The 26,016-nt window shown below is 34.5% G+C and overlaps 3 protein-coding genes, 2 long non-coding RNA genes and 1 pseudogene across 6 annotated transcripts; 4 read left to right on the top strand and 2 right to left on the bottom strand.

Moving 5' to 3' along the window:
- The first annotated feature begins 1,047 nt into the window (after positions 1-1,047).
- On the top strand, positions 1,048-8,411 carry LOC137724647 (putative LRR receptor-like serine/threonine-protein kinase At1g56130). The gene is made up of 24 exons (XM_088693963.1): positions 1,048-1,335; positions 1,674-1,872; positions 2,018-2,089; positions 2,410-2,481; positions 2,728-2,799; positions 3,259-3,330; positions 3,449-3,520; positions 3,626-3,697; positions 3,788-3,859; positions 4,010-4,081; positions 4,194-4,265; positions 4,350-4,421; positions 4,605-4,670; positions 4,821-4,883; positions 5,072-5,116; positions 5,221-5,279; positions 5,428-5,816; positions 5,963-6,158; positions 6,259-6,423; positions 6,545-6,663; positions 6,804-7,014; positions 7,124-7,355; positions 7,507-7,657; positions 7,748-8,411. The coding sequence occupies exons 1-24, from the start codon at positions 1,122-1,124 to the stop codon at positions 8,141-8,143; spliced, it is 3,225 nt and encodes a 1,074-aa protein (XP_088550089.1). The 5' UTR covers positions 1,048-1,121; the 3' UTR covers positions 8,144-8,411.
- A 3,828-nt stretch (positions 8,412-12,239) lies between these two features.
- Positions 12,240-12,946, top strand: LOC148696634 (uncharacterized). Its single transcript, XR_015962385.1, has 4 exons — positions 12,240-12,311; positions 12,430-12,504; positions 12,738-12,785; positions 12,887-12,946. It is a non-coding gene; the product is annotated as an uncharacterized LOC148696634 (long non-coding RNA).
- Positions 12,947-13,047: 101 nt separating this feature from the next.
- LOC148696633 (protein ROOT HAIR DEFECTIVE 3 homolog 2-like) lies at positions 13,048-16,897 on the top strand. Its single transcript, XM_088693327.1, has 8 exons — positions 13,048-13,098; positions 13,498-13,656; positions 13,743-13,811; positions 13,909-14,000; positions 14,088-14,166; positions 15,755-15,917; positions 16,212-16,336; positions 16,835-16,897. The coding sequence occupies exons 2-8, from the start codon at positions 13,606-13,608 to the stop codon at positions 16,895-16,897; spliced, it is 642 nt and encodes a 213-aa protein (XP_088549453.1). The 5' UTR covers positions 13,048-13,098; positions 13,498-13,605.
- Positions 16,898-16,947: 50 nt separating this feature from the next.
- LOC137726941 (uncharacterized) lies at positions 16,948-18,398 on the top strand. Its single transcript, XR_011067703.2, has 3 exons — positions 16,948-16,988; positions 17,877-17,981; positions 18,085-18,398. It is a non-coding gene; the product is annotated as an uncharacterized LOC137726941 (long non-coding RNA).
- LOC148696631 (CBBY-like protein) lies at positions 18,361-22,812 on the bottom strand (annotated as a pseudogene). The gene is made up of 10 exons (XR_015962384.1): positions 22,474-22,812; positions 22,235-22,283; positions 22,068-22,131; positions 21,664-21,712; positions 21,484-21,551; positions 20,839-21,217; positions 20,109-20,189; positions 19,384-19,538; positions 19,191-19,323; positions 18,361-18,685 (listed from the first exon to the last, which is right to left on the bottom strand). The product of XR_015962384.1 is annotated as a CBBY-like protein (transcript).
- Positions 18,461-20,891, bottom strand: LOC148696632 (uncharacterized). The gene is made up of 5 exons (XM_088693326.1): positions 20,839-20,891; positions 19,384-19,538; positions 19,135-19,275; positions 18,622-18,685; positions 18,461-18,473 (listed from the first exon to the last, which is right to left on the bottom strand). The coding sequence occupies exons 1-5, from the start codon at positions 20,889-20,891 to the stop codon at positions 18,461-18,463; spliced, it is 426 nt and encodes a 141-aa protein (XP_088549452.1).
- Positions 22,813-26,016: the final 3,204 nt, after the last annotated feature.

Here is a 26,016-nt window from a genome sequence, read left to right as displayed (position 1 = left end):
TGCGCGGGCGTATTTTCTAGTTAATACTATTAGTCAAGACTCAAAAGTTGGATCTTAATTCGTTGATTGGTATGCAACTATGAATTTTTCTAGATGCTAGCAAATATATAGACTGAGAGAAAGCAAAGTCGTTTACATACATATAAAATATTAAAGTCCCAATTAAGACGTTTGCTAGCAAATATATAGACCAAGAGAAAGCAAGTTGTTTACATACATACAAAATTATCTCAGTCGTCCCGATTAAGACGTTACTAGCAAATATATAGACCGAGAGAAAGCAAGTCAAAATTACCTCAGTCGTCCTGATTAAGATGTTACTAGCAAATATATAGACCGAGAGAAAGCAAGTCAAAATTATCTCAGTCGTCCTGATTAAGACGTTACTAGCAAATATATAGACCGAGAAAAAGCAAGTCAAAATTATCTCGTTCGTCCCGATTATGACGTTACTAGCAAATATATAGACTGAGAGAAAGCAAGTTGTCTACATCCATAGAAAAGTAAGTCAATCCCATTTAAGACGTTACCATTGAATATATTGACTGAGAGAAATCGAGTTGTTTACGTACAAGCAAAAGTATCTCAGTCCCAATTAAGATGTTATTGGCAAATATATGGACTAAGAGAAAGCAAGTTTATATACACATGAAAGTACTTTAGTCGTCCCCAATTAAGACGTTAGTAGCAAATATATGGACCGAGAGAAAGCAAGTTGTTTACATACATACAAAATTATCTCAGTCCCAATTAAGACATAAGAAATTTCGTAACAATTGGCTATATAGATGAGAAAATTATGTAGTACGCTACTGATAATTACTTATTTCAATGTACCTTTCCATGTTTTTGTTAAAGAAAGAAGAAAGTGACTATTAAGTTTAAAACAATAGAATATTATATTGACACTCTAAAAATTTTATTTTGCACTCTAAATTCTCATTCTGTTAGATGCCATGGCTGATCTGCCATAGCTAATCCATATCAGCCACCCCATATCCTCCTTCCACCAGATCCCCCCACACCCCCGCATCAGAGGATTTTTGTATGAAGCTTGTGACACCCAAAAACACTGTTCATTGAGCCCTTGACTTTACATATATAAATATGACTAAAATCTAATGGTCTTCTTCCTCTTCTTACATGTAATGCATGATTCAGCCAGTCGAAATATAAGTGTTGGTCGTTTAAGTTCACGCGGTCGAGGAGAGCAAGTTTTGCACATGTACAATATGAAGATGAAGTTAATGATGAGGATACTATTACTCTGCTTCCTCAGCTGCTTTTGGCTTCAGCTGTCCTTTGCTCAAAATCCTACCACTGATCCATCTGAAGGTTCTCTCTCTCTCTCTTCCTCTCTCTCTCTCTCCCACCCCTCTGCACACACCTACTTTGCCACGTTTAAGTGTTTTTGACCAGGAACTGGGCTTTTTTCCCTCAACAAAATGACATTTTAAGTGTTTTTCGACTATGAAATGAAGTTTCGAGGAACTTATTTGCAAAGCCTTTTTTCTTCCCATGTACAAAACATCCAAATTAAGGGTAATTTTCCTTTGTAATAATCAATTTGATCTCTCAGTTGATTCGAGATAATCTGGTAAGTGGTAACACAAGTCAAATTATGGTGTGATGTAATCTAATACACACAAGGACTGAATTAACTGAGAGTGCAGTGAGGGCGTTGAACTCAATATTTGAACAATGGGACACACAAGCAGTGCCGGGGCTGTGGAATATCAGTGGAGAACCCTGCAGTGGATCTACCATCAACAGCACCGACTTTGAGAGCCCCAATGACAACCCCGATTTCAACCCAGCCATCGAATGCGACTGTACTTACGACAACGGTACTACATGCCACATCACCAAACTGTATGTTAAACTACTCTCTCTTTATGAACAAGATTTCCATGCCACTGCTGATTTTTCACTTGCTACCTATATATGTTAACGTCATAATTTGACTGTGTCACTCCATTTTATGTAGTTCTAAATGTTCAATCTTTTTGCTTTCCAGGAGAGTGTATGCTCTTAACAAACGAGGGGTGTTTCCAGAAGAATTTGTGGCTCTGAGATATCTTACATATATGTATGAATTTTTTTCAACTCCCTTCTCTGTTTTTGATTCATCAAAATATTATATTGAATATTAAAAATTGTAGAATTATCAGAGAGACGGGCCAAAAGCTCACTTCTAACAACACTGATATTGTCTCCAACTTGGTAATTACCACTTGCACAATCCGTCAGGAATGGGGTTTATCTCAAAAAGCCTCGGCATTAGTTGGAGTGGGATTTGGATATTTAAGCTCTTCTTTCTTTGTTTCTCTAACCGATGTGGGATTTCAACAAAAATATGATGATGTCGTAAGATTAAGAGTTAACGACACTTCCTTTCAATTTTTGTAGGAGGATCAATCAGAATTATTTCACCGGTCCCCTACCGGCATTCATTGGCAATATGTCTGCATTGACTCACTTGTAAGTAGTGAGAGAACATTTCTTTAAGTACTCATACTTCTGATGAGACCCGTCGCAATTTGTATACTTCATTTTGAATATCATAATCTACAGTTATGTTCTTTACACCTTTTCGCTACTATTTATGTTGTAATCTACAAAAAAAATCATTATGCTTTTATTGAATAATGCAGTACTAGTTTCCTGGTATGTAATGTAATTAAGTTTAATGGTGCTTATCTTTCACTAATTGATATCTCCATTCAGGTCAATTAGGGTCAATTCATTCTCTGGGCCCATCCCCAAGGAGCTTGGAAACCTTAAGGAGCTAACTGTGCTGTAAGCCATGAAAAATTAGATAGTGTACAATAAAATTTTGTGTCGTAAACATTAGATACAAAACTTGTTGTTAGAAGCTAAAAATCTGGTTATGCATGAACAATCGAAGAACCAAAAATGAGAAGGATAACAATGGAAGAATTTTCTGAAGGTTTCTCTCTCTCTGCAAAATCTAGCAGAGCATATTCTCTTCATCTGCTTACAATTCACACACACTCTGTGCTTTACATAACCGTTAGAATCCAAGGTGGATTCTCTCTCTTCACAAAACAATCTCAACCTTACATCTAGCTAGTTGCTAGGATCATTACACTTGGTATTTTAAACTCAAGTGAATACACAAATTTGATACACAGCTTATTTCCTAATCAGTTATGGACTTACAATTCAACAGAACCTTCTATCACTCTTCAATAATTGCTTTCAAGTAAGTGTTTGCTCGTTCAACATGACTTGCAGGGACATCGGACCAAATAATTTCTCCGGAACACTCCCTCCAGAACTTGGTAATTTAGTCAAGCTCAAGGAACTGTAAGTGCTTCGTTAAATCATCAAATTTGAATTACATGTTAATTCCTTACGGATGAGCAAAAATTGCACTTTATAGTATGAAATGGGTATTAATCAGTTGCCTTATGATTTTTCACAGTTACATGGACAGCTGTGGACTCAGTGGTGAAATTCCTTCAACATTTGCCAAGCTCACCAACATGCAAACCCTGTAAGAACGGCTCTTAAATCGTATTTTACATTTGTTCGTTTATCCAGTACTTTGAGATTGCTTTTCTTGGATGAGCTTGGTATAAGTCAACTTTTTGAATTTTAGCTGGGCATCGAACAGTCCTTTCTCAGGCAAGATACCTGATTTCATAGGGAATTGGACACAACTCGCTGATTTGTAAGTAGAGAAACCTTTGATCTTTTGCAGTTTATGAAAGCAGACCTGAGATGGATAATTTGTTCACAAGCTTCTTATATGTTTCTGTAGGCATTTACAAGGGAGCTCTTTCGAGGGCCCAATACCAACCAGCTTTTCTCAACTGATCGCATTGAAAACTCTGTAAGCACAAATGTAGGCGAATCAGTGATATATACAATGGAAGCTCCTCTCTTGATTTCATAAAAAATCTGAAAAGCTTGACTAAATTGTAATTCTCTCTCTCTTTCTCCGAAGACGGGATTTCAGTTGATTTTGCATATAATGATGTAGGCGAATCAGTGATATATACAATGGGAGCTCCTCTCTTGATTTCATAAAAAATCTGAAAAGCTTGACTAAATTGTAAGCGAAGATTCTCATCGATCCAGATACTTTCATCTAACTTCTTTTTCCTTTTGAAATTTGATATCTTACTCCACTACTTTTTATCAAATTTTATGTTTTTGGAATACAGAAAACTACGAAACGCATTAATCACTGGTACCATCCCATCTGATATTGGAGACTATCGAATTCTACAGATACTGTACGTACCAGCGCATATAAGCTTAAGTCCCAAGGCTTTTGTTTCATTCTGACTGCTCCTCTTAACTTATCGTTGGTGTTGCAGGGATCTGAGTTTCAACAATTTGACAGGCCAACTCCCAAGTCTTTTGTTCAGCTTGAGTTCTCTTACATCCTTGTAATCCCCGTCTTTATTATTATCTTTTTATTGCCTTATCTTACATAAGTTATCAAATCCTTAACATTCCCTACTTTGATTGAAGATGTGGACTAATCCTTCTAGATTTTGTGCACAGCTGACCTTTTGTTGTTCATCTATTTTTCTTTTCTGGGTGCCTTCTACTATAATCCAAATGGCCAGGTTTCTTGGAAACAATAGTCTGTCCGGACCTCTTCCGAGCCAAAAGAGCAATCAACTTCAGACTATGTAAGTCCTCGTTTCTTAAAGTACTCATATAGAATGCACAGTGCATGTATGTGTTTGTGTATAATCGTAAACATTCTAATCCTATCTTACACAAGTTCTTAATAACTTTCATGCATTTTGTGCCTTATGATTCTATTTTGTTATTTGCAGAGATTTGTCTTACAATTTTTTATCAGGAAGCTTTCCCCAGTGGGTGACCACAATATCGCAACTGTACATGTCCTTTTATCTTTCATCTTCATTTTACAATTTAAATCACCATAATATGTTTGGATAAAAAATTATCCTTGAGATTCGTTTTCACAGTGCTACTTGCCTACTAAGTTTTGATCTTGTACATGGATTTTTCATTTGATAAAGATATATTTCTTCATATGTTGATTGATTAATGTTTTATGCAGGAACTTAGTGGTCAACAACTTCACATTTGACAGTTCAAACATAACGTGAGTTGAAGTTTCTCTTACTCGTTTTTAGACAAGCAATACTATCACTACTCTTCCACTTCATGATTCTATTTAGATAACTAATAATTGTTCTCTGTTTGCAGTCTTCCTGGATTAAATTGCCTCCAGAGAAATTTTCCATGCAATCGAAATGCCCCACGATGTAATTTGTTCTTATGTCACCCATCATTTACTATTTTAACGCAACGTCATGTTAGAAATATGTGACTGATGAACATTAGCATGAGTCTTCAATTTGACGTTTCATCACTAATCATGGCCAGCTTCTGGTATTACATGAAACTTTACAGATGCAAACTTCTCAATCAAGTGTGGTGGAAAACAAATGACGGGAAGTGATGGCATATTGTATGAGACTGAAGACTCGGCTCTTGGCCCAGCAACATTCAATGTAACCAGTACAGAGAAATGGGCTGTCAGCAATGCCGGTTTGTTTTCTACATACAGAAAGAACGCATCCTTTCTAGTGAATACCCTTGCACAAGTCACCGGAACAGATGTGACCCCGGAGCTTTTCCAGACTTCAAGAGTGTCCCCAGGATCACTGAGATACTATGGCCTGGGCCTTGAGAATGGCCCCTACACTGTAACATTGCACTTTGCAGAGACGGTTTATGAAAGTCGCACTTCGAAAACTTGGAAAAGTCTAGGACAGCGTGTATTTGATATCTATATTCAGGTAAGACTGCTGATAAAATAAAAATTCTAACTGATTTGAAGTAAACACCTCATTGGACAGGTTTTCGATGTTTTAAGCTACATTAACTAAAGATAGTGATTTAAAGGAGACTAGAAGTATCACCTACCTCTTCATTTGGTTGCTAGGGTACCCGCAGGATGAAGGACTTTGACATATCGAATGAGGCAGGTGGTGTTAACCGAGCAGTTGTGAGAAAATTTAATGTTAGCGTGTCAGAGAATTATCTTGAAATTCATCTGTTCTGGGCTGGTAAAGGGACTTGTTGCATACCTGATCGTAGTGATTACGGACCACTAATAGCAGCTGTCCATGCTGCTTCAGGTATAGTATGTGTTAACTTATAGAGATTTCCTATGAGTGGTTTAAATGTATTTTTCAACTGTTAATTGATACTGAAGAATTCGTCTGTTTTATCGCTCAGATTTTACACCAACCGTTTCTGGGATTCCACCAACTACTCCAGGAAAGAAGAGTAGGACTGGGTTGATAATTGGTATTGCAGTTCCTGTTGGAGTTGTGAGCTTGCTATTAATATCTGCGATTCTATATATGAGGAGGAAAAAATCAGAAAAAGAGGACGATGAAGGTAAATGACCATATTATTAGTGGTATCCAATTCAGGTTTCTCTGCTCTAACATTAACACACAGAAATAAGAATGCTTTCACGAAAGTAAAACTTATGTCATACTGTTTCGTGAATGTGCAGATATTCTAGGATTAGGCACCCGACCATATACTTTCAGTTATGCTGAATTGAGAGCTGCAACTGAAGATTTTAATCCTTCAAATAAGCTAGGAGAGGGAGGATATGGCCCCGTTTATAAGGTGAAATCTATATTACATCAATATCATGTACTTGAAGTAATGACGAGAAATGAGAGAGAGCGAGTGAGCGAGAGAAGAAACTATATCTTCTTTTTTCTTTCCTTTCACGTCACTAAATTGTGTTTCTGTGTACATTGTAGGGTACACTTTTTGATGGTAGAGTAGTGGCTGTGAAGCAACTTTCAGTAACATCTCACCAAGGGAAGAGTCAATTTGTATCTGAAATTGTTACCATATCTGCTCTGCAACATCGGAATCTAGTGAAATTGTATGGATGCTGCATCGAAGGCAGCCACCACATTTTGGTTTATGAGTATCTTGAAAACAAAAGCCTTGATCAGGCACTTTTTGGTACAAACCTATCTACTATTAGGTTGCATAGAAACATCATTTTCTGCAGTTTCAAGCACTCTAAAATTACTTAAAAAATGTTTTTGATTAGATTTCACTAATATTTCAGGGACAAGTAACTTGCACTTTGACTGGCCTACTCGATTCAATATATTGTTAGGAACAGCAAGAGGACTTGCTTACCTTCATGAGGAGTCAAGGCCAAGGGTTGTACATCGAGATGTCAAAGCCAATAATATTTTGCTCGATGCAGAACTTTCCCCAAAAATATCAGATTTTGGATTGGCAAAGCTTTATGATGACAAGAAAACCCACATCAGCACCCGAGTTGCAGGGACAATGTAAGCCATCCTTTATTGTTTTTCCACAGGTTACATATATTATAGCCACACACATTTATACTTGCATGAAATTTTAAGACACATCATGTTAATAATGCCACTAATGATCTCAAGAAACATTGTGCAACCATTTGATTATCTTGCATTGCAGAGGCTATTTGGCACCGGAGTATGCATTGTTTGGACATTTGACAGAGAAGGCCGATGTGTTTGGTTTTGGAGTCGTTGTTTTGGAGATCCTCAGCGGGAGACCAAACTCTTACAATAACTTGGATCCAGAAAAGATTTATCTTCTTGAATGGGTAGGAATTGCATTCGTTTAGCTTCATTTTGGCATTGTTGTGAAAAACTTATTTATACGTTCCTTTGACCGTGGCATGATGTTTTTTCAGGTATGGACTCTACATGAAAACAACCAAACTCTCGGGCTGGTGGATCCCAGATTGACAGAGTTTGACCAAACTAAAGCGACTAGAATGATAAGAGCAGCTCTCCTGTGCACGCAGGCATCACCAATGACGAGGCCATCTATGTCACGCGTGGTGGCAATGCTCTCTGGAGATATTGACATAGGCATTGTCATGTCAAAGCCGAGCTATTTGACAGATTATGATTTTAAAGATGTAACGACATTGTCAACAGGTAACTTTTTGATGAAGGATGATACCCCATCAACTACTTCCAAGCATAGTAATGTTCGCCTCAACTATCAGCCCGAAGGCAGCAATGCAAGTGGTGCTAACACCCTCGGGGTTAACCCTGCACCTTCTCCTGTAAATGTCACTTAGTCATTGCTCGCTGGCATTAGAGGACAAGGAAGGTGATAAATAATGGGAAATGATTTCCGCATGCTTCTTTTATCCATTTGTGCACCCCTGTACTTATCCTTGGGTCTTTTCTGCCTCTAAGGTTTTGGCTATGATGATGTATATCTAAAACAAGATACGATTTTATAGATATTTGAGTCAAAATTGCATGTCAATTTTGTGTTAGTATGTTGCAGTGTAAATCTCCTCTTTTAATAAAAAGGAAAAAAAATGGAAGTTTCTTTTTCAATAGTTGGTGTTATTCACATTCTCATTTTAACTTCTCACACATTTTTTTGGTAATTTTTTTCTTTTGGCCTTTTTTAATTCATTCGATGATCCGACAACTGAAAATTGAGAAGAGTGAGTGGAGGTAAAAATAGGTGTGAATAGCACCACCATTTTCTATCTAATAGCCAAGTACATATAATAAAACATAAGCAATCTTAGTAGATGCCTATAAACAAAAGCCACGAGTTGGCTCTAGACGAGTTATTGTCAATTATTGATTGATTACGTTGTCACCTTAATGGACTCTTTGGTAGGGTTTTTGCATAAGCCAACTCTTTTACACGAGTGATTGTTAACTGTTGGTTGATCAGTGTCACCTGAAGAAAATCTTTGGTTAAATTGCTATGCAAGTGTCACCTTTCAAAAATAAGTGGTCTCAACGGTGGGGCCGAGTAAAACCAAAATGTAGGGAAGTTCATGCTCACCAAAGCAAATCTCAGTTGAAAAATAACCTCGGATCAATCAAAAATTCCAAAGCAAGATCAACCCGTTTAAGAATGCGGAAAGTTAGTTAGTTTTGACTTTGCATTTAGCATGCATGCTTTGTTTCTACATGATCACTCATATGTGCACTATTCTCTCTCTCTCTCTCTCTCTCTCTCTCTCTCTCTCTCTCTCTCTCTCTCTCACAAAAAATGATGAGTATAATGTAATTTCACTTAACCATATTTTACTGTTTTTATAGAAGTATCACCTACGGATGATGTTAAGATATATCGAATATTAGAAATAAAAAAATAAAAAAACAAAATCCTCTTATTCCCACTCCCACCTACGTTCTCTCTCTACCTCTCTATTTTCCATTTTAAAAGCAAAAATAAAAAATGTTAATACACACAAAGTATGCAGGCATATGCTAGTTATATATATATATATATATATATATATATATATATATATATATATATAATCAGTATTTGTGTATAATTAATTAAATATTCAAGAGCCAAACAACGAAGGGCATTTGGATAGCCAAGTGTGTCGGCATTGACCCTTGCACCATCGCCATGGATTTGGAAGGTAGCAATAGCAGCGAGAGAGGCGAGGTAATCATCTTTATGTTTAAAGTAATGTTAGGAAGATTAAATTTATAAACTAAATTATGTGACACCAATAAAAAATGAGAACATTTATCAACGTTTAAATAATAATCCAATAATTAACTTCTATGTCATTTAGTTTACAAAATTTAATCTACAACTTTATTCTCTTGAGCATTACTCTTATGTTTAGTTGGATTATCAAAAATGGGCTTTATATTTTTGCAACTCATCAGCGTAGTTTTTTATGTTTCAAGCTCTTCAGTTTAGTCATTTATCCATTGCCTTGGTCATTAAAATTGTCCTTGCCGTCCACTTCCATTAGAAAGTCTGTCAGGATGCTGACGTGACATTCATGCGAGGACAAAACCAATTGTGTAATGCCATGTGGATTAAATAAAGAAAATAAATTTTGTTGCATAGTATAAAAATTAAAAGGAAAGGGGGCGGTGGCGGAGCCCTTTTCTCCAAGAAAGTTAGCGTCTTTGTGGTATTGGGTTAGGTTGGTATTGCTGGTCATGTGCTTAGGGTTGATGGCTGGGGTTTCTGCAAAATGGGAAACAAAAACATTCAGTAATCCAGTGCTTGCTGTTCTGGTCTTTGCTTCTGTGGCATTATTTCCCACCATACTTTTACCATCTTCACATAATCACATGGCTATATATATGACTTTTGATGAGCGATTAAAATCGAATTTAGAAAATGTATATAAGATTAAAAACGATTCATGTGAAACCAGCCTTTTCTCCCTCTCTACTCGATTGTCACCACCCCCTCTCTCTCCCACCCACCCCCTATCAGTAAAACTCCCTAAAATTTATCATTTGGTGAAAATTTATCATGACATCTCAGTTTTTAGATGGAAAAACTAACAGAATGATTTTTTTTTTTGAGAAATTTTATTTGAACCTATATAACCTCGCTCTACACCCAACTTAAATTGAAAATATGAATTGTCAGTTTTACCCTATTCTATAATTATCATCAAATATAAGATGAAATCAGAAATCAAACTAAAATTTATCAATAAACCCACTTCCAGTTCCAATGACAACTGAGGGCCTAAGTTAATTATTATTACTAGTGTATGTGTATGTATAAAATGATTTTGAGTCCTATAATTCATGCAGATTTGAATTATTGTGGCTAAAACCCAAGTGATGCCTAAGAATATGGATTTACAGATTACAATTCCACCACCCAATACACCTAATCTTAAAACCAAGGTAAAAACTTGAGATTAAAGCATTTGAAAAATGCTACTGCATTTGTTTATGAAGCGGCTATGGGATAAAAACAATGGGAATGCAATTCAGATAAAGCACACAAGGATTAAAACCAACTCGATTTCTATTGTAAGAGAAATAAGCATATTGTTTTAACATTTCAATATCAAATAAGCACAAAAACACCATAACATTTGAGTTAATTACTTCATCTAATCTTGTCTGCTCACATAACTTCACGATTCCAAATTGCTTGTTTGACCAATTCATCAAACACGATTCCATATATGTATGGACATTACACTCTCAATCAACAAGTTGTGGAAAAGTAGTTGTAGAACACTAATTTTGGATTTTTATTTTTAAAATGGGTGTAAAGATAAATTTGCATATTATATTAGGTTTGTGAGGGTAGTTTAGGTAGTAAAATTGGGTTTAAAGAGATATTGATAATTTAATTAAAAACTATATAGGTATAAAAAATAAGTTGGGTGTAGAAAGAGATTATATGGATTCAAATAAAATTTCTCTTTTTTTTTTTTTTGAAAATAATTTAAAACCTTATACTAATGTTATTTTTGGAAAGCAGAAGAAAAACTCATGGGTGTTTTTCTAAATAATTCCCACTATTTAAAACGCTAAATTGTCGTACACTATTAACGTGGTCACATATCAGGTCACCCGTTTCACCATATATGGACACTAACCATAATTAATGTAGCCGCACAAAAATGAGGCTGATTTCATCTAATCCAAATCCTCTCTAAATCCTCTTTGTGAGAATTTCGGAGACATGTGAATCGTATCCGTTTATCGTACATTATGTGGTCAATTTTCTTTAGGTACTATTTGTGTTCAATTTTGAATAATAAAACTTAAAATGATTTCTGACCACACGATGTATGATGAACGGACACGATTCATGGATCCCAGGGATCCTCACAAAGAGAATCCATAGAGGATATCCTCATAAAGAGAATCCAAAGAGAATCTTCATTCGATTTCATGTGCTTGCAGAACTTCAAAGAGCACATCAAATATCAAATCTAGGGATATGACATGATTGTTGATGATTGACTTATTATTTAAGTATAGGGTTTAATATTGATTAAAGTCCTTATTTTTTATAATGACACTGACACATAGTTTATAAATTGGATCTAAAAAGTTGATCTACCTAACATTACTTTAAAATTAAAAATAAATAAAAAAAAGGCAACATTTTAAATGAAATTAATTTGGAACAAATTCATGTAATTATAAGTGATCATAATATATATGGCAAATACAGCTCAAATCCTCGTATATATTCACTCTTCGTACTTCTTCCTCTGCAATTTGGTTTAATCAGGATGACAATACATTCGAGAAACGGATCGCCCTATTTGCGCTGGCAGTTTCAGACATTTTGCTCATAAATATGTAAGCTCATTAACTAGATAACCCAGGAATTACTTGACTGATGGCCAATCTTAGCCATATACAGAGATCAAATCTTCTGTACTTATTTGGATATTATATATATACAGGTGGTACCATGATATCGGTCGGGAGCATGCTGCGAGCAAACCTTTACTAAAAACTATTTTTCAGGTGCTCATCTTAACTGTAACCATGTACTTATATCTCAACATTCATTGTTATTATTTGACATTTTCTGGTTTTTGAATCTTCTTTTTGGTTTTTGTCAATGTTTGTGAATATGTAAAAGGTTATGATGCGCTTATTCAGCGATCCCCCTAAGAAAACGACGCTAATGTTTGTTGTGCGTGACAAGCCATCAAAGGTACTGAGAAACATATCAAAAGAATGATGTTTTTTAAATAGAAAATATAGAGAAATGATAGAAAATGCACGTCAATTTTCTTTCCTTTAGACACCTTTGATTAATTTTTGTTAGTTGTTTCAGTTTGATAGTCAGAAATAAAAGAAAAGTGTGTAAGAGGATAAAAAGAGTGCGTGGGAAAAATTCTAAATTTGTTTACATATTAACTGTCTTGTTTGCCGGTGTTCGTTTAGGCCCCTTTTGTACTGCTGGAGAAGCGCTTAAGGGAAGACACAGAGAAGGTAGTTTTGTCGGTCCCCTTTTTATTCTTTTATTTTTTTTTTTTTTTTTTTTTTTTTTCTTCTGTATCTGCTCATATATATCTATATTCTACACTCTGCAGATGTGGAATGCAGTTTCAAAGCCCCAAGCCCATAAAAATTCCCCGCTCACTGTGTTTTTTAATGTGAGTTCGATCTCTTACACCTTCCACTGCTAGCTGACAGTCTGACAGCCTGCGTGTTCTTTGTCTCTGATTTTAACATTTTTGAAATAAGGGTACAAGTAGTTGCTTTGTCCAACTATCAAGAGAAGGAGGAGAAGTTCAAGGAGGAGGTAACCCTTACACTATATATATCAGAAGCAATTCACCATGTCCTAAAATCATAATATTGCCCATTCCATTTTCTTTTTTCTTGGGTTTTAATTCCTGGGGTATGTTTTAGCATCTGTTCGAAAGCCGCACCTGCATTAGGCTAAGAAATTTACCATATGTGAGGGGGCGTGTTGAGAGTATGAATCCACATAGGGTGTAGGGTTGTACCCATGCATGGGTTCAAAATTTCACCTCCCCGAAATTTTTAATTAATTAGTTACCAAACGAATAGTATATATGTTTTTATTTTTGTTAAATTGAAAGCCGAAAACTGTTGTCAAACAGCCTTAAGTAAATTCATTCGTTGTTAGAGTTTAGTAGATAGATACTTACAAGTATGGCCTGCACATATCATGCAGGTTGCTCAACTGAGGCAGCGCTTTGTCAATTCTATTTCTCCAGGAGGCCTTGTTGGTGATAAAAGGAGCGTTGTCCCTGCCTCAGGATTTTCTCTTAGTGCACAGGAGATGTGGAGAGTAATCAAACTGAACAAGGACCTGGACCTTCCTGCTCACAAGGTTTATTAGTTTCCTCAACTCCCAGTTAAAGAATTTAATTCATTTGTGGCCACACCTCTCTTATGCATACACTGTACCTTAATTAGGTTATGGTTGCCACTTTGCGGTGTGAAGAGATTTCCACCGATATATTCAAACAGTTGATGGAAAATAGAGTATGTATCTTATACTTAACTATAATCCATTTGATGCTTTGAAATTCTTCTACTTAATTCTATACCATGAACAAAGTCTTACATGAACATAATTTAGGGCTGGTTGGCATTGCAAAAAGCTGCTGAAACTGGTCCTGTACCAGATTTCGGTAGAAGGGTCAGCTCAATTCTATACAACTATCTTTCTGAGTAAGTTCCACTCTAGCTTTACTACTTATGACTTTATTTGTATGCCTTGAGAAATATATATCTTGCTTATTTGTGCATCACATACAGATATGACAAGGAGGTCGTGTACTATGACGAAGGTGTAAGGAAGATGAAACGACACATGTTGGAGTCGAGAGCATTGCAGGTATGGCTACTTTATCTTCCTCTCTGGCTAATTGTTTTGTGTCAAAGACTTATTGTTTACAGGTTAGGACGGTTCTTTGTGCCCAATGTAAACTTGTACTGAGTAAGTATTTTTCCCTCAAAACAAAAGAATACGAATAGAACTAAATTGTTCTTAATGTTAGAAAATAGGGGCACAGTATGATATTTGTGCCTGTAAGTTTGTGCTCTACGAGTATTTTTCTAATAGTGTAGTTAACAAAAATTTTAGTTAGGTCTGCATACTGCAGTTCAAGAAAATAGGGGCACAGCAGTATGATATTTGTGCTTGTAAGTTCATGTTCTTGGTAAATATACAGGTTCAGTTTCTTAGGCAGTTCCATGTATGAGGAATGCATGTTCAAGAGATACAATATATAATACTGAAAATTTGATATTACCCCTTGAAACTATATTTTCCTCTACTAAAATCCATTTCCTTTTGTTTTCTTGAATAAAGCCCATTGACTAGCCTCCAACTAAACAATTTCTTTAATTAAGTTTGACTTTTCAAATTGTGTATTTTCCAAATACCTAAACTACCCCTATTAATACTTGGATGAGATTTTTGGATCAGTGACCTGTTATATTATATTTTACAAAATAATTCATGTCATTCATTGTATATTGACTATATTCAATGTATTAACTTTCAAATTGTTTTAACGTGCCAATTGAAAAATAATAATACTAATTTCATAATTTTGTGCATTAAATATATAAGTTAATTTACCTACCAACACAACATTAAACCTAAACAACTTCGGCTAATACTCCAATCCCTAATACACAAAACAAAAGCTATATGTTCCGCACAATTTTTATCTACAAAATAGTCTAATTTACTTATTCCATCAAACCAAATTTAAAGGGTCTAATTTAATTCCAAAATGGTCTAATTTACCTACATGATTTATGTACATTAGATTAAACGTTTATTTAATTGCGCACAAGCACAAACCCACAACATTCGAACATTATCTAATATCACTATTATTTTTATTTTTTTGGAATAGGTAAATTAATTTAAATGTAGGTAATTAGTATAATATTTGTGTGTAGGTAATTACATGATTCAAAATGCAGGAAAATTAGTATAATATTTTATAAGTATGTAAATTAATTTGTATGTAGGTAATTACATAATTCAAACAATATTATTTTTTCCGTACAAGATATGTCTTTTTTTTAATTTGGTAAATTAATTTATATATGTTGCTAATTTTATGATGCAAGAAAGGTAAAATATCCATATGGATTTAATTGCTCATCATAATTAGGATGAGCAATAACATTTATTGACCAAATTAGGATTTTGTGGCATAAGTTGTAAATGTATTGTAATACTTGGTCATAAATTTGTCTACGTGACAGGGTATTTGAAATTTGGGTTTTATTTGAATGTTTAAATTTAGGTAGGTTGTTATTTGAAAAATAAGAGTTTCGCCTATATAATATATGTATATATGAAATATTCAACCGAACCATAATTCAATGTCAATCACCCTTTTATTTTATTTTTATTTATTACCATTCCTATTCGTAATCTTGCTTTCTTCTGGACTGTACAGTGTGCCCAGGCTGTGTACAATACCATGTTGGGACACTTAAGCTCTAATGCATTTGAAAGGTTTAAAGCGGGGGTAACGTCACTGGACCCAGAAAAAGGATTTGCTGCGTCTCTTCGTGCCTGTATTCTTTCTTCCATGCATGAATTTCGCCAAGGATGTGCTGGTATATATAATATCCTTTGTCATTCTGTTAATTGTTTCTCAAGACACAAATTTCTTTAAACTTACATCATTGTTGGCATTTCATCTACTTAATTGGATGAATTGAATTAAAGGAAAATTAATGAAAAAGACTTGACAACTTGGAGTTTTAACGATAAGGACAAAATAAAGGGTAAAGTGAACAGTACCAGGTTTGACTTTTTAATATAAAAATATGATTTTTCGTTAAAATGAACAATACCGTAGGTTTTTCGTTAAAACTCTCTTGAATTAACCATGCAAGCTATCCTTGCAGATGCTGCCGTACAACATAGTAATTGGAGTTTCTCAAGCATTGTAGAAAAGCTTCAACGTGATGTAAATGCACATGCATTATGTGTCCGTAGTGCAAAGTTGTCAGAATTGAAGGACAAATATGAGGTAAAATTTCTACACAAAACTAATTTCGTTCCACTGTCTAATATATGTTAGTCGCACATACAATGATGGAGTCAATCTCCATATTAGAGACCGTATACCAGTAACTTGTTGATTTCTTAGAGACTAATAGATAGTGTATGAGCAATGATAGGGTTAACTTCTTAGAGACTAAACTCAATGTAGTCAGTTATATGTGCTTCATTCAATATATAGAATTATTAAATAAATTATATGTTGATTATACATTATTACTTAAATTACTTAATTAGGAGCATCTTGTATTACAGTATAATGCTATTTTCTCTCCATTTATAAGTGGAAATTCTTAGGTTAGACTCCCTTGAATGACAAGTTCGTTATCAATTTATCATGACTTTGTCATTGTGGGGCTTAGGCTTAGCCGAAAAATCTCCCCACCCCTCAGCGTAAATCATATCATTGTATTAAGAATAAAAGAAAATTACTTATTTGGGAAACTTTGTATAATGTTGACTGTAGGAACAACTTGTTGCATGGTGGAGAAGACATGTGGGTTTCAATAAGAAGAATTCTTATGCTTGAGACTGAAAATGCAATAGCAAGGTTATCAACTATAAAAGTTAGTTTTGAGTTGAAAGAGACTGAAGACGCTCTTCCCTCGAGCTGGCAAAAGGTATTTACTCATTTAATGTATTTTGCTTAATTTATATAATAAGTAATGTTAGGTTAACTAAATTTACAAACTAAATTATATGTTATTAATAAAAAAAATACGCACGTTAATCAAGACTTAAGTAATAATCTAATCAACTTCTATATCATTTAGTGTACGAAATTTAGTCTACAAATTTGGTATCCCCCTAGATAAAAGTCATACACTATGTGTGTGTTTAAGGATAATGTTAGGAAGACTAAATTTATAAACAAAATTTTGTAAACAAAAGACATGAAATTTGATTATTTGATTATTACTTAAGCGTTGATAAACGTGCTCATTCTTATTGGTAACACATCATTTAATTTGCAAATTTTACAAATTTAGTCTCCCTAGTATTATCTGTGTGTTTAAATATATGACAATTTAAAAAATTAAGAAATTGGAATTAAAATTAAAAAAAGAAAAAAGTAGGAAGCGGGGGAGAGAAGTAGAGGAGTAAAACTATGGTCATATGTGGGTGAGGAAGGAAAAAAAATACAGCAAAAACCTGTTCGTGCGAAATTACTTTAATGCCCATATTTTTTATTTTTTATTATTTTCAGTTATGCATAAAGGGTATAATAGTAATTTTATTGGTTTTTGTTTGACAAATCTGGTTTTATTAATATGTAGTTTATGTATAAGGTAAGAGTAATTTCATTGGTTTTCTTTTAATTATGCATGGAAGGGTATAATAATATTTTTATTGATTTTTAATTGGCAAAGACATTCTATTAATAGATAGTTAGAAGTATAGATATAGATCAGATAAAACAAGAATTATAGATATAGATATATATATATATATATATATATATATATATATATATATATATATATATAACTGAATTAACTCCGAACTAGGTTTCATTGAAGGATGCTTTATTCACATCGGCACAATGCCAACAATTGTGGGACAAGTTCAAAGAAAAGACTCAGAAACATATCAAGAAAGCTACTTCAGACGTGGTATATTTTATAACGGATCACCTCTTATCTTACATTTAATTTAATTTAATTCCTAGATTATATCGTGAAGCTTTTATAATTCTTTGCTACTTTGTATTTTCAGGAGGCTCATAAGCACCGTAAAAGGCAAATAGCTATAAAATTAGCACTTGGTACGGCAGCGGCTGCGTGTAATGTGGGTCTCGCAATTTTAGGATTATCACCTGGTCCTTGATCAATACTAGTTTAATGCCCGATTTTATTTCTTGTACATGATATTTTTGTTTTATGTCCGTTAAATTTGTTTGACTTGTAGTTAAATTGGTTAAGAACATGAATTTGAATCCACCTCTCCAATATCATTTGTGTAAAAATAAAATAGTTTGCTTCTTGTTGAAGGTACAAAAAGTTTTAATGTATTTCCTTCTTTCTTGAGAACTTTTACAATTTTATCACGGTTAAATTAACGGATAAAAATTGTTTGAGAAATTAAAACAGCTCTAAGCCGTCAAACTACATGAACACAGGAAAAAGCAATTGTAAACAACACGGATAAAAATTGTTTGAGAGATTTGTTTTGAGCAATTCAAAAATGAAGCACGTAAAATGTAGGTGAGAATCTGCAACAGGAACATATTAATGAAGCAAAAAGAGCCTTCACCTGCTTCTTAAAACAACACACGGCATGCCCACTCGCTCAGCTCCAGCCACACCAGACTGGCTTCCTGCAACAAGAACACAATCGCATACAGCTCTCAAAGCAGCAATTATCTTCTCTAAGCAAACGTTGGAATCAGCCCAAGCGAACAAGAAATTCGGTCATAGAATAGACAGCCTAGCACTCTACTCAGTTATTAAGACAACTAATATGACGCTGAAATATTAAATTGCGATCAAGAAAAGTAAATACCGTAGCAAAGAAAACAAGGACAAGAACTTGCACAGCGTTTGCCGACCATAAGAGCAAAGAATTAAATACCAGATATATGAAATCACTCTTTAAGTTCAGCGCTGAATCATACATAATCGCACAAACGGTTCAAAATTGGCATATAATCTCTTCCTAGTCTAATGTAAGCAGAATCATATATAAACATGACAAAATCATAAGTCTCTTAAACCCTGAACATCAGAAAACCCACAAAACAAAAATAATCAGTGGACACAGACAAACCCTGAAAGCACCGAATTAACATTAACAAACAATAAAAATCAATGAAACATGCCAACCTTTCAGACGGGCTAGTATCAATATCTACACTCAGCTTTAGCATAGATGCAACCTCCTCTGCAATCCTTTGTTTCTCAGCAGAAACTGACCCATAAACCAATAACAGAGCCCCTTAGTACCCAACCTTCTGCACTGGAAAAATGTATATCACAAAACATATACATGACTATCAACCCAAGATGAAGAGTCTACCTGCTTTTATTGCCTCCTTAGCTACTTGCTCATCCATACCAGACGATAATCCTGTATCGTTTACTAGTTGGGTATACAAACTCTGTTCAATTTCCTTATCTCCGACAATCTTTAGCTTTGAAATTCTTTCCTCGCCAAGCTTTCCAACGACTGATCTGACATTTATAAAGTGTTAAATGGAGTATTAGCACAGTCCTATACCATCCATAAGGAACATAATGAACTAAAACTGGTATGTGGTGGTAAGGATTAATAGAGAGTACTTAACTGCAGCTTTTGGCTCAATATTATATGCACACAAATATGTATGTGTATATGTGCTTTTCTGTGTACTTAACTATATTTTTTAGCATACTTTTATTGTATTTAACTTGCAAACAAAGAGCTAATGACAAGTTGCTTAAGAATGATTAATAGATCAATCAGTCGCATTAAAACTTATCATAATTCTATGTACTATTTTCCACAATGGAAATCGCATATGCTGTCAAGTGACACTAGAATCTGTGCTATTGCAGAAATTTGGAATGAAAAACTAAAATATAAAGTTGCAGTTATGTCAGTGGCTGAGTCCTTTATGACCACATCGAAAGAAACTACTGTCCAATTATAGTCATAGCTACAGTGCATTCCATAGTCTCCAAAGCCCAGAGCATGTTCATAACTGTCTGGAAACTCAACAAAAAAAAAGGCATAAAAACAAAGAATAAAATGTTTGTTATTACCTGGCAATTCGATCCCCACTCTTACTATAAGTTGTCAGTACAACCACAGGTATCCCTTACTTGTATGTATCATCAATAAACCTGCAAATGGAAAGGAGAAAATAAGCCTAACTGTTGGAAACAATGGAGAAACAGGATATACACAAACATCCAACTAGACATGGCATTGACATGCAAATGAAATCTCACTAAAGGTCAACTGATTATTTCTAGTCCAGTTGTTTTTGTTTGTCAATGGTTCATCACTTCTAGCTTCCTATAGATTTAGGATCATCAGTTCATCTAGACTATCAACCAATAGACTCGCGAATATTTGTCAAGAATAAACTCCCAGCATGCCTAAGGCCCAGTCTAAGCCAAAACTTCTGAGAGCAAAAGTCTGGTATATTCTTGAAATAAAATAACAAGTAGCAAGCTACCTTCGATTTCACATCATTTCTTTGGCAACACTTCAGCAGAATTTCCAAATGCTGGTCATGGTGAAAAATATTCACACCCAAGTTCTATGTATTGCTTTAAGCTAATTCCAAATTTTGGAAATTCCGGAAGTATAGCTGAAGCCAAGAATGACTAAATGAGTGCAAATAAAGAGGTTTTGCACATGGTTTTAGTCCACGCTATCCATATTTGAAGAAGGTAAAAATATCAAGCAGAAATTTAGACTCGGTATATTTGAGAGCTAAAAGATTGTGTAATCATCCAAGTAAATTTTCTGTCATCAGAATCTCACTCTTCAACTCCAGGTCGTAAAGTCAAGCTTTCTGACATCAGAAACTCATCCATTGCAATTTTCTGCCAAAAACAAATTAATATTAGCTACTTTCATTCTCCATACGGGAAAGCATGACTTAATTACTTTTTAGATACAAGTCGAAAATAAAAGGACATTTACTCTCCCATTCAGTAATGAGTTTTGTAATTTTAAGGTTTTACCTTGTATTGTAAGATACAAAATAATAAGCTATCAAAGTAACAAGTGAAATGAGTTTGCACTTATCTCAGACAAGCAGCCAGTTCTTTTGTGTAAAATTGATAATTTTCATAGGTGGCTTCAAGTGGAAAATAATAAAAAGGTTCTGTTGTTTTTAAATCAGCCCTGCTCACCTTCCCTGGAAAAATATACAAACAGTTCTCTTATTATTGTTATTAACCGAAAGCAGATCCCTCATTAGCCCTGGAATTATAAATTTTCCTTATTTTTGTTCCTCAGTATACATAACTATATGATCAAAATACTGACTCAAAGACTATAATATTTCCTTTTGTGTATGATCAAGTACCTAAGTCTAGACTTGTATCTCAGTGGTAAGATCAGAAATAAATGTTGAGATGCATCCCTAAAACCATACCTTCTTTGCCCTTAATAAGACCATACCTTCTTTGCAGAACATTTTTCACGAATGACTCCTTCTCACTTGTAGGCAATGAACTAGGCCAACCAATCTGCAGGACAGATTAACCGTAGATTCAGAAGAAAAGATACTAAATGAAGGAAAATTTCGAAGAGCTACTTCAGCTATTCATTATTTTCAAAGACGACAAAAGAGTAACACACCCGATTAAAATACAAATTCACCATATTTTGCTCATCACCAGCGCTCTTCCTGAAAAATTACATAAACTACATTTCAGAACCTTAAGTATAAAAATTGATAAACCTTTAGTCCAGACGCTTATCCGAACCAATTATGATGAACAAGGCAAAGAATGATTGTAAAACGAACAAGTAATATGGGTCAGAATCTTGTGATTTTTCATATCGAAAAACCCTACGACCCAGATACACACTTGGAAATGTAATTAAATTGACTCATACTAGATTGAAGCAAGTCATGAATCATGATTTCAAGCCTACTAAATAACTTAAAGAAAAAGAAACCAAATAAATAACTTAAAGAACAAGAAACCAATTAAATAATCTAAATTCATGAATCTTTACTCATCATTTTAATTTCCCACCTTAGGAGATCCAAGTAAACAGGCTCTGTCCAACTTGCACAGTCAAGTCCAAGCTTCTTAAATGCTGCCAATATATCACAAGAAAAAATACAGTAATATTAACACATAAAACACAATTTAATCAAGAAAATTTAATACAACAGGATGAAAATACTGCATTTTCTCACCTGCATTGAAGGTTTGGCGGTTCCCAACCGATAAGCATCCATAAGAACCCTGAAAGAAACAAAGAGAAATCATCAAGAAAAAGGTCTCCGAGAAAACCCAACTCCAATTCGAACAATGCAGCAAAAAACAGCTTCAATAAACCAAGAAAATAATAAAAATAAAACAAAGAAGCTGTGAAGTAAAGGAAAGCAATTAAATTGAAATGCTTGGAGTAAGAAGGAGAAAGAAATCGTCCCACCCGTCGACTTCGAGGAGAACAGCGAGTTCCTGAGATGGGTTCTGGTCCTGAGCGCTGGATAGCGAGCTGAAAGCGGTGAACCGATCGAAGTGCAGGCATTTTCCGGGAAAAGTTGAGTTTCTTGGGAAAGTGGAGCAAAATGAAGGGACCAAGTTGGGGTTGCTCTTGGGGAGGGCGAAGAAGCGGGCGGTGGGGTTGTTACTTGGCGGGAAAACGGCGGCGGTGGAAGAAAAGGGCTGAGCTCGGAGAATTGAGCACGAAGCGGCATCCATGGCAATTAGCAGAAGAAAGGTGATTGCTTGAAAACGGTTTTTGTTTGATTTACAGCTGACCGGGGAAGAAAATATCAACTTCAACTGAAGAAGAAATAGCGTTATTATGAAATGACTCTTATACCCCTTATGGATTTTCTGTCTGTTGTGTCCTGACGACCCGAAGTTCAACCCTAGAAAAACCCGATATAATTCGGGGCTGATTCGGCAGTCCAATTTCTGTTAAAGCCCATAAAGTTCAAGCTCGTTTTGGGCTTTTTGACCCAAAGTGTTAATTAATAAATTAGCCCATTAGGGATTGTGCTCAATTGCGATCATATTTTTTTTATTTTTTATTATTATTTTTTAAGAAACATAAGAAATTACAACTTGGATTCACTTGGGATTCCTAGTGAACTAAGTCAAAGAACACTTTCGAAGTCGCTCCATGAGGAGGATTAGAAAACCAAATACAAGGGTCACTATATGAGGAGGACTAGAAAACCAAATACAAGGATTTTGTATATTTTTTTTCAATTTGTCAAGAGCGTCTGAATTGCGCTCGTTGAAACTACTTTTTGAATAATTGAAAGTGTTTTTGTAAATTGATTTTGGCTGTCAAAAGCACTTCAATTGTTTTTTTAGGAAGCACCAGATATGTGCTTCTTGCAGAAAACACTTTAAGTGTTTTTTTAGAATCTACTTAGATTTTTATTGAGATTAATTTCAGATTTATTTTCACTAAGAAATATTTTCAGTCATTGTAAAAATATTTCTAAACGAGCCCTAACTTCCCCCTTACGTATGTTGAAAATGAAAGCTATCCAATTGTTATAGCAAAGTTTAATTGTTGTGGTCATGTTCCTCCTGGTCAATATCAACATATTAATGTGAACCGTTGACTCCAGCTCCCAGCAGGTTTATGCCTAGGTGATGGTGACGTGAGCGAAAGGTCATAGATAAAAATTAAATTAAAAAAAAAAAAAACCACAAAATAGAAAATATGAACGATGAACAATAGATAGACGACTTTGCTAATTTAGGTCATAAATTTGATCATGCAAATATTTGGTTATATAGTTTTTCTAGGTAAATTATACATGGAGTTAAGGATATGTTTAAATGTGCTTTTAATAACTAAAAACGTTTGCAGATTACCAAAGACAATTCTAACTATACTAGAAGTAGAGTTAAAAAGCCATTTGCATTTTTAGTAAAAGTTTCAATATACTTCTACTAGAAGTACTTTTACTAAAAGTATTTTTGAGCATAAATTGGTTTTGAAGAAACATTTTAAATTTTTAGTAAAAATTTCAACGCACTTCTAATTGGAAAGATGGACAATCTTTGATCTCGTTGTAACATCTCACATCGTCTAGAAGAGTAGATCATGTAAGCCTTATATGTATATTCTTATCTCTATCTAGCACGAGGCATTTTGAGAGCTCATTGTCTTCGGGTTCCGTAGGAACTCTGAAATTAAGCGAGTAGCGCGCGAGAGCAATCCCAGGATGGGTGACCCACTGGGACAACTAGGAAGTTCTCGTGTGAGTTCCCAGAAACAAAACCGTGAGGGTGTGGTCGAGACCCAAAGTGGACAATATCGTGTTACGGTGAAGTCGAGTTTGGGATGTGATGGGAGCCCAGACCGGGATGTGACACTCGTCATCTCACCCACTCATTTTTAATATTTGAAGGAAACTTTTTATAAAAGTGCGAAAAGTCGCATAGCGTGCCATCATCGATCACTTGAGTCTGGGAAAGGAGAAATTTTTTAGTGTACTCAGAAACACAGTTCGAAACACCAAGTGTTATAAAATAATTAATTGAAAGTTTTTTTTTTTCAAGTATTGAACCAATTGTTTTGTGACACTCCTGTTCTTAGTACACTGAAAGGCCTTTGGATTGAAAAAAAAAAAAAAAAAAAAACTGCTCTGTTTTTAATTTTATAGAGGATGAGATGAACTATAGTTTCGTAAGTTGGGATTATATTTAATTCTTTAATTATATACATAAGCACTTTAGAAGCTTTGACTTTAACAAATCAATTATATACACAAAAATATGTGTTCGTAGTACTTATACATACACTATGAACATTAACATCGATCATTGATCAAGTTGATTAACTATTTTATTAATTTATTTTAATTATATTCATTGTTGAGAATTCTAGTAATATATATATATATATATATATATATATATATATATATATATATATATATATATTAAATTTAGGTACATGAGTTTGTAAATAAGTTGTCATGAGTCAATGTTCCAACATCGCTTCAACTTAACCACTTGCTAGTGCTAGTCTAATTAAAGTTGAGTTTTATCTTAAAAGGTCTCCGTGCAATTATGAATAGAACCATATTTTTGTTGAGAATGAGTCCGACATTGATAAAAGGAGGGACATTACATGGGCTTATAAATAGGTTGGGCTAATCCCCAATTTGCCAATTGGTTTTATAGTGAAACCTCAACTTCATAGTATTAGAGCTGGTTGTCGCACGTGTGAAGCCAAACGGCCACACACGCTCCACGTCACCCCATTGTGTTGTATACATGTTACGTTTGAAAATTCGCCACACTTGAGGAGGTGTATTGAAAATGAATCTCACATTATTGATGAGATGAGGGATTGTGCATGGACTTATAAGCAGGTTGGGCTACTCACCATTAATGTAGGACTCATTCTCAACAATTTTTTTAATTTGTTTGTCAATTTTCCAATGTGAAAATTTTAACATTTTATTTTAAAGTATATATGGATATATCATTTTTATTAGATAAAGAATTTTATTAGTGGATTAAATTGTTAAAGTTGTTAGAAGAGAAAATGATCGAACCCACACTAAAATTTATAAATATAATTATTTTTCTGCAATAAAACCTCATCGGTGTTATCATTCCGAGTGCATTTATTTTTCCTATATGTTGACCATTGTTGTCCAGCTTGAGCGCGAGTCCAGTCAATCAATCTTGGCAGCCTGCTGCGGGAGAAATACCGGCAGCCAACGGGAAGCATTTTTGCTCACTACTATTTAAAGTAGTGTATGTTTACCATTCTATTTATCATCGTTAGATGAGTTTGAATTTCAAGATTCGCGTAGTGGATAAACACAAATCTCAAAATTTAAACTCATCTAACGGTGATAAATAGGATGGTGAGCATACACTACATTAAATGATGGTGAGCAAAAATGCACTGCATGAAAGAAATTTTTTATTGTGACGGAACACGAATGGTACATCATGTGTTTTTATGTAAGTGGTGAAATTTTTTATT

The sequence above is a fragment of the Pyrus communis genome, chromosome 5 (assembly GCF_041283825.1).
Source record: "Pyrus communis isolate YQ-2024b chromosome 5, ASM4128382v1, whole genome shotgun sequence".
NCBI classification, from domain to species: domain Eukaryota; kingdom Viridiplantae; phylum Streptophyta; class Magnoliopsida; order Rosales; family Rosaceae; genus Pyrus; species Pyrus communis.
The sequence above is the reverse complement of the archived record's forward strand: the minus strand, read 5'-3'. Positions and strand labels throughout refer to the sequence as shown.

Excerpts from the sequence above, each read along its gene's own strand:
- LOC137724647 (XM_088693963.1), top strand. The coding sequence starts at position 1,122 with ATGGTCTTCTTCCTCTTCTTACATGTAATGCATGATTCAGCCAGTCGA. Across the intron at positions 1,336-1,673 it reads TACCACTGATCCATCTGAAG|TGAGGGCGTTGAACTCAATA; the intron begins GTTCTCTCTCTC and ends CTGAGAGTGCAG. Across the intron at positions 3,521-3,625 it reads CTCACCAACATGCAAACCCT|CTGGGCATCGAACAGTCCTT; the intron begins GTAAGAACGGCT and ends TTTGAATTTTAG.
- LOC148696633 (XM_088693327.1), top strand. The coding sequence starts at position 13,606 with ATGTGGAGAGTAATCAAACTGAACAAGGACCTGGACCTTCCTGCTCAC. Across the intron at positions 13,657-13,742 it reads TGGACCTTCCTGCTCACAAG|GTTATGGTTGCCACTTTGCG; the intron begins GTTTATTAGTTT and ends TACCTTAATTAG. Across the intron at positions 14,167-15,754 it reads TGGAGTCGAGAGCATTGCAG|TGTGCCCAGGCTGTGTACAA; the intron begins GTATGGCTACTT and ends TGGACTGTACAG.
- LOC148696632 (XM_088693326.1), bottom strand. The coding sequence starts at position 20,891 with ATGGATGAGTTTCTGATGTCAGAAAGCTTGACTTTACGACCTGGAGTT. Across the intron at positions 19,276-19,383 it reads TAAGGAGGCAATAAAAGCAG|TTTCTGCTGAGAAACAAAGG; the intron begins GTAGACTCTTCA and ends TTTATGGGTCAG. Across the intron at positions 18,686-19,134 it reads GTTAATTCGGTGCTTTCAGG|GAAGCCAGTCTGGTGTGGCT; the intron begins GTTTGTCTGTGT and ends TTCTTGTTGCAG.